Source organism: Nicotiana sylvestris, chromosome 9, assembly GCF_000393655.2.
Source record: "Nicotiana sylvestris chromosome 9, ASM39365v2, whole genome shotgun sequence".
Classification (NCBI taxonomy): Eukaryota; Viridiplantae; Streptophyta; class Magnoliopsida; order Solanales; family Solanaceae; genus Nicotiana; species Nicotiana sylvestris.
The window spans coordinates 168,685,427-168,698,396 of NC_091065.1; the positions used below are offsets into that span (position 1 = coordinate 168,685,427).

The 12,970-nt window shown below is 38.4% G+C and overlaps 1 protein-coding gene across 1 annotated transcript; it reads left to right on the forward strand.

Annotated features, from left to right (window-relative positions):
• The first annotated feature begins 6,441 nt into the window (after nucleotides 1–6,441).
• On the forward strand, nucleotides 6,442–12,958 carry LOC138878567 (putative pentatricopeptide repeat-containing protein At1g16830). Its single transcript, XM_070158257.1, has 4 exons — nucleotides 6,442–6,629; nucleotides 11,996–12,269; nucleotides 12,324–12,908; nucleotides 12,953–12,958. The coding sequence occupies exons 1-4, from the start codon at nucleotides 6,442–6,444 to the stop codon at nucleotides 12,956–12,958; spliced, it is 1,053 nt and encodes a 350-aa protein (XP_070014358.1).
• The last annotated feature ends 12 nt before the right edge of the window (nucleotides 12,959–12,970 follow it).

Here is a 12,970-nt window from a genome sequence, read left to right on the forward strand (position 1 = left end):
GTGTCCAACCTCCCCTTTTGCTAAAAATAGCCAATAAAAAACATGTCAAATTTTAATTTTGTCATAAAGAAGTAGGGTGACGCTGTTTTATCAAGACATAGCCGAATGTTCCCGAAAGGGACGCCGGAAGGCTGACTTTGCATAAACTGCCACCTTTTGGGTCATGTTTAGGATTTTTGATCTAGTTGACCCACACAGCCTTAAAAATCTTCGTCCCCGAGGTGCTGAAGGGCCGTGTTTACAACACCCGGCTTTTATTGTAATTTGAAAAAAAAAACAACAAAGAGTCAGCGGTTAGGTGAATACCATTTGAATTTTTGGTCAAAATAAAGCCGAGCCAGCTTCGGCCGCGTCTTAAAACCGTTCTTGCCGAAATAGCCTTAGAGTATCTTTCAATCGTCAAAAGGTTATTTTCGTAAAAGAACGGACAAGTTTGTAAAGTGTCAAAATAATCCTCCCCGGCCTCAAAATTCATGTGAGATTGGGAAGGGGGCACATTTGCAAAAATAGCCGTTTGGTTGCATTTGTCAAACGGGGAAAGGAAGCTGGCCTTTTTGTTTTGAGGTTATAAATCTTTTGGCTAGAATATATGGGTTGTTTGATTTTTGAGTTTGTTGGTCATCTTTCAACCTTTGAAACCCAGTTTATTTTATTATGAAAATTGATAAAAAAATGTGTCTCATTGTTGTTACCTTTCATTTGGTCCGAACTACGCAAGGTCTGATTCATGCGGGGTCATGATACGTAGGCAATCTCCATAAGATTCGACCACCACTGAAAAAGAAAAAAAAAGGGAAGAAAGAAAAATAAAGGAAAGCGCAAGTGCATCGCATCTCTGATAGAACGGTTTAACTGCTTAGGTGCATTGCATCTCTAATATATGATTATCTGTCAAATGCCCTGACACTAACGTGATGGCTTCCCTTTGCTGTGTTCATATATAGAAAAGTGGTTGGTTGTGGTAACTCCTCCCTGCAAAGCAAATGACACAGAACCTCAGAACAGGGTGGGTCGGTACTGATGACCGACAACAATTGGTCGAACAGAACAACGGGTTGGTAGAAGAAGTGAAAATGCTGAGACAACATGTGGCAGACATGTATCAGGCATGGATAACTGGGAAAGCACCACCCCCACCACCGCCAAGCTTTTCAAACTCTGGCATTACCCATCCCCCATACTCTCCATCCCAACCCACTTATGACAGCTTTCCTAGCTACCCGAGTAGCTCCATCACTCGTCCACGCTACTCCCCTCCCCAATGCTACTTCTCTCCACGAGATTCCCAAAGACGGGCTTCACTTTCCAAATACCCAGCTCCACAGAAGGCCTATCCACCCTCACAAGCCTACCGGAAGCCCCCTGGATCAGGTTTCCGGCCCAATCAAGCATTTAGGAACGAAAGGTTGCTGAAACGAGGAAAGGCTCTCACCCCTATCGGAGTATCTTATGCAAGTCTGTTTGAAAGGCTAAAGCATGCTGGCTCGATTGAGCCACTCCCCGCATGTACTCCAAATCCACTTGCAAGGAGCTTTGATCCGGCAGCGCGATGCGCCTACCACTCCAATGTCATAGGGCACAACATTGAGAGCTGTCATAGTTGGAGAAGGGAAGTAGAGAAAATGATCCAAGAAGGGCGGGTTGTGATTAATAACAGTGACATGGTGCACTCGAGCCCCCTCGAGAACTTGCCAACGGATGTTGATGATATTGAAGCTGGTAATGGTCTTGGCAGTATCGATGCAAAGCTCAGTGGCTAAGATGCCAGTCTTGATAAAGTGGAAGGACGCTCTGTTCCTTGGTTAACAAGAGAGAAGCTTGTGGTGGCTTATTTTGTTGACATTTATGTTGTTCGGATTATTAGGGTTATAAGTCGGATATTGTCTTGTCCAGTTTGTTTTAGGATTTTGTTCTGGATTGTTTTGTTTGTTTTGTTATTTAAACCATTTCACCGGTAGTCTAATACAAAATCCGGTCTTTCTTTATTTCCAGTCATCTCTTTGTTTAGGCCTTTTATCATTTTTGTTCAGTGCCGATTCTAGTGACATGACATGCGCACACAGTTTGGGCCAAACCTTAAAAGTTAATCGTAAAACCCTGGAAAGGCGATCAGACCATTTAAAGGAAATAAGAACGGTTTGGGATTATTTGAAGCCCGAGTCATGTGGAACTGGGGCAAGTTAAACACAAAGAAAACCGTTAAAATCAAGAGGGTCATTCATGATAATGAGAGTGTCACCCAACGATGTTTTAGAAATAACAAAGGGAAAAGCAAATGTTTAACATAATTGTCAAGCCCAGCACCGTCGGAAGAGACTATAAATCTATTGTTTGTTGTGTTGTTTGCATTTGGCATGTTTTGAAGACTGGAATGACGAAGACATTTTGTTCTGCTACCTAAACACTTTATCCTTCGTTATCCCTTTTGAGCCTTACTTATTTTTCTTTCATACCCCTCGTTCGGAATCAGTAAAAATGACTAGAAAACGCGAGCAAGGCAAAGAAAACAACAAAACGAAAAAGAAAAGAAAAGAAAAATGATAACAAAAAAAAACAAAAGAAAGTCAAATGAAAAAAAGAGGAATTGGGAACTACGTTTGACCTGATTCCTCAAAGAGGATACGTAGGCGCTTTACGGCTCGGTCATAGTTTTGAAAAATGAAAAAAAAATCAATTAAATTATCCCCAAGCAAGAAACTGGGGCAAAGGTTGCGTTTGTTGTAAATAAATCTAATTCCGAAGGTTGTAACTAATAACCCAAAATTAATGCATTTTTTGAGCCTTTAATACCCTTTTTTTTCCTAGCCCTATCCAAAAACCCACATTACGGTCCAAAGAAAGACCTTTTGATCAGTCTTCAAAAGATGCCAAGACAGACAAATGAAGAGTCTTACCGGTGAACATAACATTCCGTTCCACAGCAGAAAGGACTCTAATCCCCAGCAGAAAGAGTCATACCGGCGACACTCCAAATCCCCAGCTGGAAAGTGATACAAATGAGAGAGTCTTATCGGTGAAAACCTTCACAGGCACCATAAGGCGATGAAAGCTGAGAGAAAACCCAAAAATGAGAGAGACTTGATAGTGAAAACCCTTCGAGCACTACAAGTCGAATAAGATTAAGAATCAGATGGGGAATCGCCAATTGAAGATCTTGAAAGATGATTGACGGTAGAGGATAGGCCACATACGCATGTCATAGCCATTAGAGTCGGTATCTGTGTTTGATAGATTTTTATTTATAGTTTCTTTTGTAAAAGAGTCATCATTTCCTTTGTCTTTTATTTTGTTTCTTTTATCTTTCTCCTTTCATAAAAAAATTCCCCAATAGAGTCTGTCTGGTCAGAACAAGTATGAAATGACTTCAAAATATGCCATCAGCTTTCCAATTAGGCAAGATAAGTTCTGACTAGTACATCCAAGTGGTATAGTCAGCGAGGAACAAGCGCGAGGCCAGTGTCAAGAAAGATATCCCCAGCAAAAGGGAATTGACAAAAGAATTGACAAGTGTCGAGAGGGATATCCTTGCCAAAACCAAGGTTATAAACCTCAAGGCCAAGGCCCATGAACAGAGCAAGGAGAGCAGTGAGCATAATTTGGCGAAATCCATACTAGACTAAAAGGTCGAGGAAATGCCAGTTTCCGAGCTATGCCACAAAAGAAGAGGGATAGCCCCAGCAGAAAGGGATAAATAATATCATCCCCAACAAGTTGTGGAGCACAGAGCAAGGAAGGAGAAAGGGAAAGCCATCTCAGTAGGAATATCACAACCAACCACCATGTTTTAAACTAACAAATTTTGTTTGAAACAGGTAAAGAAAATGGCATTGATGCCAGAATGCACGCCGCAAGGGATATTATCAAACTGGGGCAGAAAATTTTCCTTCCGCTTAGAAAATTTTCTGGAAGTCGGGTACCCATGCGGGGAAGAATAAAGATAACGCCAATCTCAAGGGAAGTGGTCTTAGAACCAGTGTTGCCCCCAACATAATAAGTTTCTATGGAGGAAGTTGTTCCCCAGCAAAGGGATGAAACTTGAGCTCAGTGAAGCACTAGTTCTGAAAGAATCAGAATCCCCCAACAGTGTTATCCTCGACAGCGTTATCCCCAGCTGATAACATTTTACCCCCCAACAGGTAAGTAAATAATTCCCCAACAGTGTTATCCCCAGCAAGTATTTGAGGTAAGACATTTTCAAGTCTTAAGGATATTTTGGGTTCATCCGCCCTCGAATAGGATATTTTGGGTTCGTCCGCCCTCGAATAGGATATTTTGGGTTCGTCCGCCCTCGAATAGGATATTTTGGGTTCGTCCGCCCTCGAATAGGATATTTTGGGTTCGTCCGCCCTCGAATAGGATATTTTGGGTTCGTCCGCCCTCGAATAGGATATTTTGGGTTCGTCCGCCCTCGAATAGGATATTTTGGGTTCGTCCGCCCTCGAATAGGATATTTTGGGTTCGTCCGCCCTCGAATAGGATATTTTGGGTTCGTCCGCCCTCGAATAGGATATTTTGGGTTCGTCCGCCCTCGAATAGGATATTTTGGGTTCATCCGCCCTCGAATAGGATATTTTGGGTTCATCCGCCCTCGAATAGGATATTTCGGGTTCATACGCCCTCGAATAGGATATTTTGGGTTCATATGCCCTCGAATAGGATATTTTGGGTTCATACGACCTCGAATAGGATATTGTTGGGTTCATCCGCCCTTGAATAGGATATTTTGGGTTCATCCGCCCTCGAATAGGATATTTCGGGTTCATCCGCCCTCGAATAGGATATAATGGGTTCATCCGCCCTCGAATAGGATATAATGGGATCATCCGCCCTCGAATAGGATTTTATTTTCAAAGATGTTGTTGAAGTCAGGAGCCTGCCTGAAGAGAGGAATGACGCTTATTTTTAAAGTTGTTGTTGATGTTGGGAGCCCGCCCAGATAACAGAGGCATACATTTCAAGATCAAGTCAGAGGACAATAAAACAGAGGGTTACAATAGGAATCCCTAGCAGGAAACAATAAAAATCCCCAGCACCGGAAACAGAAGGTTGCAACAAGAGGTCACAGTACAAACTCAAGTACATGTGTCAAAAGAAGAAAAGCACCGGAAGAAATGCAAGCAGACAAGGAAGCAAGGCAACAAAAACAAATTGTACTCTAGCCTAGCTTCTTGTTTTCTTTTAAGCATGGTGTAACAAGGAGATCGGTAAGCAGTGGTAATAGCATGCAACAACAGTAACAATGCAGTCCCACGGTAGTCCCAGCTACCAAAATTTCCCGAACTACATTGACCTGATTCCTGTTTAGCCCAGGATATGTAGGAAACCTTTGAAGCAAAGGTTCGGTCAAATCTTTTTCAAAAAATGCTTCAACGGAGTACTCGGATGGGCAAAAATCGCTCGCTTTATCTTTGCACGAAAACCCTTCGTGTCTCCGGGCAAAGAGGGGCAGCTGTAAGCACGTGATTTTTGCCCAATATGAGAATTACTCCCAAAAAAAAAATTCAAAAATAAAATGATTTTTCTTTGGTGTGCAATTTTGTGATATTTTGAAGAATTATTTGTATTTGTCTGTGCGTGTTTATTCGCTAAATTAATAAAAAAATACAAAAATATGTCGCATTTTGCATGTAGGATTTAATTCTACAATTGTTAGTAATTAAAATTGTTTTACAAAAATTAAAAATTACAAAAATAGGCATCGTTTGCATTTTTAGCATTTAATGTCCAAATATACAATTTTATGCTTAATTAATACTTAATTGTGCGTTAATTGTTATTGGGAGTTAATTTGCGCCTTTATAACTTAATTTAGTTCTTAATAATAGTTTAAGTATTTTTATAATTTAGTTTTAGAAAAATAAAAGAAGAAAAGAGAGCGAAAATATAAAGAAAGTCGGAATTGGGCCTCTTCTTCAATTTCAAGCTATAGGCCCAAAAAATGGCCCAATCTTCCCTACGACCCAGTCCATTTCGAACTGGGTCGACCCAGTCCATAACCCAAAAGACCCAAACCCCTTTGTCTTACATTTTACAACACAAAACAAAAGAAAAAAGAAGAAAAAACCCTAAAAAAATTTCTAAACCATCCCCCCCCTCCTATCTTCTTCTTCTTCCTCAAGCTTCAAGAAAGCCAACAATGGCCACCCTATCTTCTTCCTCTCCAAAACCTCTCTGGCGATCCTCCATTAAATCCGACCACCCATGGATACATCGTCTTCATCTCCTTCTTCTTCGTCCGAAATTCCTAGCCCTATCCGCCATTGACGAAGTTCGTCGAGCTCAAGCTTGAGCTCGACGTCCATGGCTGACCATGTTGCTTCTTTTCCTCCTTCCGAGCACGTCGAGCTGCTGCTGTGGTTGCTTAGATTTTTTTTCCGTCCAAACACCACCTCTGAACGACCCCCAGCCACGCCGGAACAACACAAAACGAACCAAGATGCCATGGCTGTCCGCTCACGCATCTGCTACTGCTGCTCCATCGACGCTGCCGCTGCTCCTCCTTCCTCCGCCGCTGCTTCTGATTTTCGACGTCGTGCTGCTGCTCGCCGCTTCGTACTGTTGTTGACGACGCAAGGCAGTCCGGTTAAAGTCCGGCAAAGGTCGAGGGTTTTTCGTCAAGTGAAGATCCTGTACGTCGTGAGTTCATCGTCAAGTTCGTTGTTTGTTTGGTCGTTGTTCGTCTTTCGATCCGGTTAGTAGTTTTTGAGTTTTATTTTGTCCATATTTTGTTTTGATATTTTCGAATCTAAAATCAACAAATGTTTGTTTTGTTTATCGTTTGAATTAATTTTTAGTTCATGTTCATGTGTTATTTGTTAAATTAATTTTCAGATTTTAAAATGGAAGTTTAATTAGTTGTTTTCATATTCATGTCATGTTTGTATTATTGTTTAAGTGAATATTTGTTAGTTTGATGTTTGTTAGATACAAATTGAAATTTAATTAAATATTTCTTCAATTTGTTTCATGTGTTTATGTATTGTTAGAAATTGTTAATATTGTTAAGTTCAAGTTTAAGTTCATAATTGTTTCTTCGTCGATCTTGTTATTTGTTTAAAGAATTTAGTTGTGTTAAAGGAATATATTGATTTAATCGTTTAATCCGTCATGTTTGTTGTGTTAAAATAGATTCATTCATGTTCATACTTTGTTTGGATGATCTTGAATCCGAATTTTGTATAGTTTGATTTCTTGTTTACCATTTATGATTATTGCTTGAATTGTTCTCATAATCTTGTTTAAAGTTTAATATAAGAATTGTTTGTTGTAATGTTGTTAGAGTTGATTTTAAGTTCAATATTATTGAATTTAATCTAAATGTACTTGTTTGATTGTTGTTGTTGTTTAAATCCGAAAATAGGTTTTGTTGCTAAAATATTGTTCAATCAAATTTTAGTTGTTCTTTGTTGTTCAATTTGTGTTCATGTGATTTGTTGTTGAAATGTTGTTAAAATCGTGTTCATGTGATATTGTTGTTATGATGTTCATCCGTGTTCATATTGTTGTTTGAACATTGTTAGAAATTGATCATATTGTCTATATTTTGGTTAAGTTTGATTAATTGATGTGTTATAGCTGATGGGTAGTTTGGTAATTTATAGTACTTTCGGGGGTAAAATAGTAATTTGCAATAGGGTCAGAGGGGTAGTTTAGGAATTGTACATTTTGTAATTGTTTATATGAAGCATGGGGGACAAAATGAAATGGGGTGGGTTGTGATATAGTTGTTTAATCTAAAGGGGGGACAAGATTTAATTTAAAGGGGAATCTTGCATTATTTTAAATGAAGCATGAGGGACAAAATATAATGGGGTGGTGTGATATGTTTATTTAATGTAATAGGGATGAGTGGAAAGATAATAGGTTGGGTAGAGAAAAAGTATGGATTTTAATTAATTGAAAGGTTTATGGGATGGGTTATAAAAAGAAGTCTTGAAATCAGATATAGAGAAAAAACAGACAGAAAAACATACACAGATAGAAAAAAAACGGGAGAGAGAAACAAATCTGAAAATAAGAGAGAGAAAAGGGCTGAACATTTAAGAGATAGAAAATTCCGAAAAATATTTAAGCTTTCAAATAAATAAAGAAATCAGAATTAATTGTTGTTTCATAAAAGCTGGAAGCTTTTGTTTTTTTTTGGATTACTACTCCACCGGTCTGTTACTGGGTTGTTACTGTTGCTGGGCTATTGTTGCTGTGTTGTACTGATTTTACTGCTGTTGCTGATTCTCATATTCATTTTCTTTTGCTTCCAATATCAGGTACACAACTGAAAAGCTGTTTATTGTAATCCGAAATATGAAGCGTGAATACATATGAAGAATGAAAATTTGAAGTTTTAATTTCGTTTTTATTTCTTTGTTCCTTTTGTTGATTGTATTTAAGCTATTTCATGAATTACTAAATAATAACTGGAATAAGAAAATAATATCATAAGTTAGTCTGTAATAAATCAGTTCGGCAAAATAGGTTAATTCACTAGTTATGAAGGCTTCAAGATTATAGGTTGATCATGAACAAGTAGCTAAATTTAGCTAAGACACGAATTTAAATTAAACATCGTAAATTAGGCATTAAGGCATGACTTGAGCTTAAGCAAGATTAAAAGAACGTTTAAGTCTAATAAACTTTCTAATAAGCTTTAGTAATTATGGTTAAATCTAGTTTTCAAATGATTGTGAATAATTAATCTCAATAATATTTTTTTAAAAAAAATAACAATGCTGAGTTTTAATCTAGCTATATTTGTTTATTTTGAATATTAGTTGTTGAATTTTTATTTTATTTATAATTTCGAAATTAAGAGTAAAATTCCTTTTTCATCAATATTTGTATTAATCAAGCAATTAGCATGTCATGTCTTCTTAAAATAATAAAAAGCTAGTAATTAATTAGGATTTTCTTTCTTTATTTTAGAGACTAATTTTTATAGAAAAATGTAGTCGTTTTAAAGATTTGTCCATTTAAAATAAATGAGATGAGCCTCGCTTAATGAAATGTATAGATTGCGGGGCCCTCAATAAATGTACATTTAATCGCTTAGAATTAGGGAGGAGCCGTTTTAGCAAATTTCACGGCCCTACCCAAAATAATGATACGCTAGTCGCTCTAGGCGCGTATTTAATAATGTTATTTTCTTAAATACGGGTGTGCATTTATGTAACCCAAATCTAAATCTCAACGGAGTCGAAATGTGTCAATAATCACGGGTGCATTGATTGCGACGTGATTTGAAATATGTTTTCACAATGTTGCAATTCTTCGTAAAATAATAACAATAAATAATAATAATAATAATAATAATAATAATAAAAGCGGCTAAGGGATAAATTTGCACATAAGTTTATAATACGTATTATATCAGATAATCAAGCCAAATATAACAGTTGAGCGACCGTGCTAGAACCACGGAACTCGGGAATGCCTAACACCTTCTCCCGGGTTAACAGAATTCCTTATCCGGATTTCTGGTTCGCGGACTGTAATACAGAGTCATTCTTTTCCTCGATTCAGTATTAAACTGGTGACTTGGGACACCCTAAATCTCCCGAGTGGCGACTCTGAAATACATAAATAAATCCCGTTTCAATTGTCCTTTAATTGGAAAAACTCCCTTGCACCCCTCGCGGGGGCGGAAAAAGGAGGTGTGACAATAGCTGGCTGACCTCCCCTTACCTGGCCTCAACCTCTAGGATGGCCCCTACCTGCTTCCCTTCGCCTCTGGGCGGCCGGACAGCCGGTGCTGAAATCATGGGCTGCTGACCTTATTGCACTGCCTTGCCCCGAAGCCTAGGGCAGAATCTCCTCATGTGACCAAGATCTCCGCACTCGAAATAGCCCCTCGGTGCAGTGATCTGCTGCCCTAATGTTTGATCTTGATGACCTGTAAGCCTATTGGAAGAAGCCTGAATAGCCGGTGGGCAGTATGAACTCTTCGATATGGCACTAAAATAGGAGCTGGAAGAACCTTGGTGGACTGAGTACCCACTAGAAGAACCCTGAATGGCTGGTGGGCGATAAGAACTCTCTAGTATGGTGCTGAAATAGGGTCGCGCCGGAGCACCTCGAGGAGGTGGTGTTGCTGAATATGGGGGCCTAATAGGCTGACCCCTCCCAAACTGACCTCTGCATTGCATAGGCTGATGTATAGCCAATTTATCCAAAGGCGTCATAGTCCGAAGGCATCATCCTCATAGCCTGAAGACATCATATCATGGCCTGAGGATCCCTTAATATTGCGCATCATTATTCAAAGGCGTCATGGTTCAAAGGCACCATTCTCATGGCCCGAGGACATCATTTCATGGCCTGTGAATCTCTTATCTCTTGATTCATGGCCCGGGACGTCATGGTCTGAGGACGTCATCTTTACCGTCCAAAGACAACCTTCATGGTCCAAAGGAAATTTGCATTATGTTTAAATTCTCGCAATACTCTATATACTCGCATGCATTGTGTTTTAAGTTTTGCAGGTAATCTAGGAAGTAATCGTTCTTTAAACAGGATCCACCTTCGGTCCGGTTTCCGCTCATACCCTCCCGGTTTCCATTTGTGCCTTACCATTATTTCAAATGTAATCGCCTCCCATCAATTACTCGCCTTTACCCCACGACCATTCAGATACCTACCCTGTGATACATCCAGATTCATAATCATAATTCCGCATAAACCCGTCCGATACTACCCTTCACAAAAGAACCTTTTCTGAAACTTGATACCATTCCTATAACAAATCCATCGGCCTCGTTCACCGTTGGGTCCAGAACTATACATGACCTGATTCCTATAAAACTGGGGATATGTAGGCAGCTCAGAGACCAGGTTTCGGCCTCTATTTTTCAAAACATCTCATTCGGTCAAAATCGGTCATCATTTCTTTATCTGAAAACTCTTTCACCCTTTCCGGATAAAGAGGGATAGTTGTTGATACCCAATTTTTTCCTCATATATTTTAAAACTAGTGAGGGTATGCCCGGGCCTAATGACTATTTAGTTTTGTTGTTAATATTATTTTTAGATATCACTCGCTAAAGTATTTAAATCCGCCATGTTGGTTCTGCATATGGGGATATATTATACCTTCAAGAGCTATTTACAAGGTTGGCCATTCTTTTTGGTGAATTAATGAGCAACCCTATCTATAGGTATTACAACATCCAGATTAGACCATAAATCCATACAACCTCTTATTTTCTTCGTCTCTATTTATTCACTTTTGCTAAAGGTATGTCTTCCCAATTTTTTGATTTTACTAGCTAAAGTGACATATATTGTTTATTTTAATTATTGTATATCCCTGATTATCCATAGCACTGAGATTTTAAATTCAATTTACTTTTGAAAATTTGATTTTATGGTTAAATTATTCATGAGTTTTGAGCGCCTCTATTCTCTCTATACTCCACCACTGTGACCGGATATCTTTACTGCAAATATCTTATCTATCTCTGTAAGGCTTAAGCTAATTAATTTTCCTTACTTTTTCTTTAGTATGTCTTGAATATCAAAATATTTCTTGGCTATTGAAGGTCTAGTCAGAAAAAAAAAAATTGTTGCTGCCATGATTTGCCTTAATAGCTTTCTGGGTTAGTTTAGTTCGTATACCATTTTTTCCCTTTTTTCTTTTGCTGTGTTTAATTTTTGTTATTAAAGAGTTGATTTAAGTCTAATGCTATGAAGAAATAGTTGATTTAGGATGAAGTTGAAGGGCATACTGGAGGAGGAACTTCTTGCTCAAGCTTCATCCTCACGAAACTCATCAATATAGTCAAAAGAATCGAAATAATACCTTCCAAATCTCTCCCCTATGTTCTTTATATGCTGAATTTTGCGTTTCTTGGTATTATATACTGGAAATGTTATGGATATGGTTCTCCACTGGAAGAGTTGCTTCACATCGAATGCTCAAAATGGAATCTTTAGCCTCATTCCAATGTCTATGCTCACAAATTCAATATTTTGCTCATGACTCTCAAAGTTCTTTTTCCTCTAGACATTACCAGAAGTTTCCAAATAGTTCCATTGAATGCTTTTCTGATGACCCACAAAGTTACTTTTCCTCAAGAATCATTCTTACCCCTAGAATTGTACATAAAACTATATCAAATTGCCGTTCTGACATTCTTGCATTTTCATTTTTCTTATGGCGTGGAAAACAACATAACTACTTTCATGATAGAGCCACATTGACCCATATGATTAGTATTGTTTCTCGGTTGACGCAGAGGTTTAGAACAGTGAAAGGGATAGTTAAGGAATTGGAGGAGGTTAGTTGTGTAATAAAGCCACAAACTTTGATGTTTTTGTTGAGAATTTACTAGTTTGGTGGAATGTATGATAGGGTCTTCGAGGCGTTTAAGGAAATATTGAGTTGTGGTTATACTCCAAATACTTTTTCGAGGAACATTGTAATGGATGTATTGTTCAAGATTGAGCGTGTGGAGGTGGCACTTAGAGTTTTGAAAATAACCCAGGTTCCAATTTTTTTAACTTATAGCATTGATGTGTATAACTTGTGTAAGCTCAATGATTTGGTTAATCTTCAGGATGTGCTTAAGATTATGTTGAGGAAAAGCTATTATCCTAATGAGGAGACATTTTCTGTGATTTTGAGTAGTTACTGTAAAGGAGGTCGGATAACAGAGGCAAAACAAATATTAGGTCTAATGATAGTTTTCGGTGTTCCTGTATCGGATAGAGTTTGGGGTATATTAATAGATGGATACTGTAAAGATGGCAACATGGATGCTGCGACTCACTTGCTTGAGAAGATGGTAGAGAGTGGGTATTCGCCAAATGTTGTAACTTGCACGTCGTTGATCAAGGGATTTTTTGAGTCCCAGATGCCAAGCAAGGCATTTGGGATCTTGGATACCATGGAATCAAGAGGATGCTTCCCTGATTTGGTTCTTTGTAAGGTGTTAATAGATAACCTCTATAAAATGGGGAGGTATGAAGATGCAGTTAA

Bases quoted from the DNA above. Each gene is read 5' to 3' on its own strand.
- LOC138878567 (XM_070158257.1), top strand. From the start codon at position 6,442: ATGGCTGTCCGCTCACGCATCTGCTACTGCTGCTCCATCGACGCTGCC. The intron at 6,630-11,995 runs GTACGTCGTGAG...TTTTTCCTCTAG, and splicing joins TTTCGTCAAGTGAAGATCCT to ACATTACCAGAAGTTTCCAA. The intron at 12,270-12,323 runs GTTAGTTGTGTA...AGAATTTACTAG, and splicing joins TAGTTAAGGAATTGGAGGAG to TTTGGTGGAATGTATGATAG.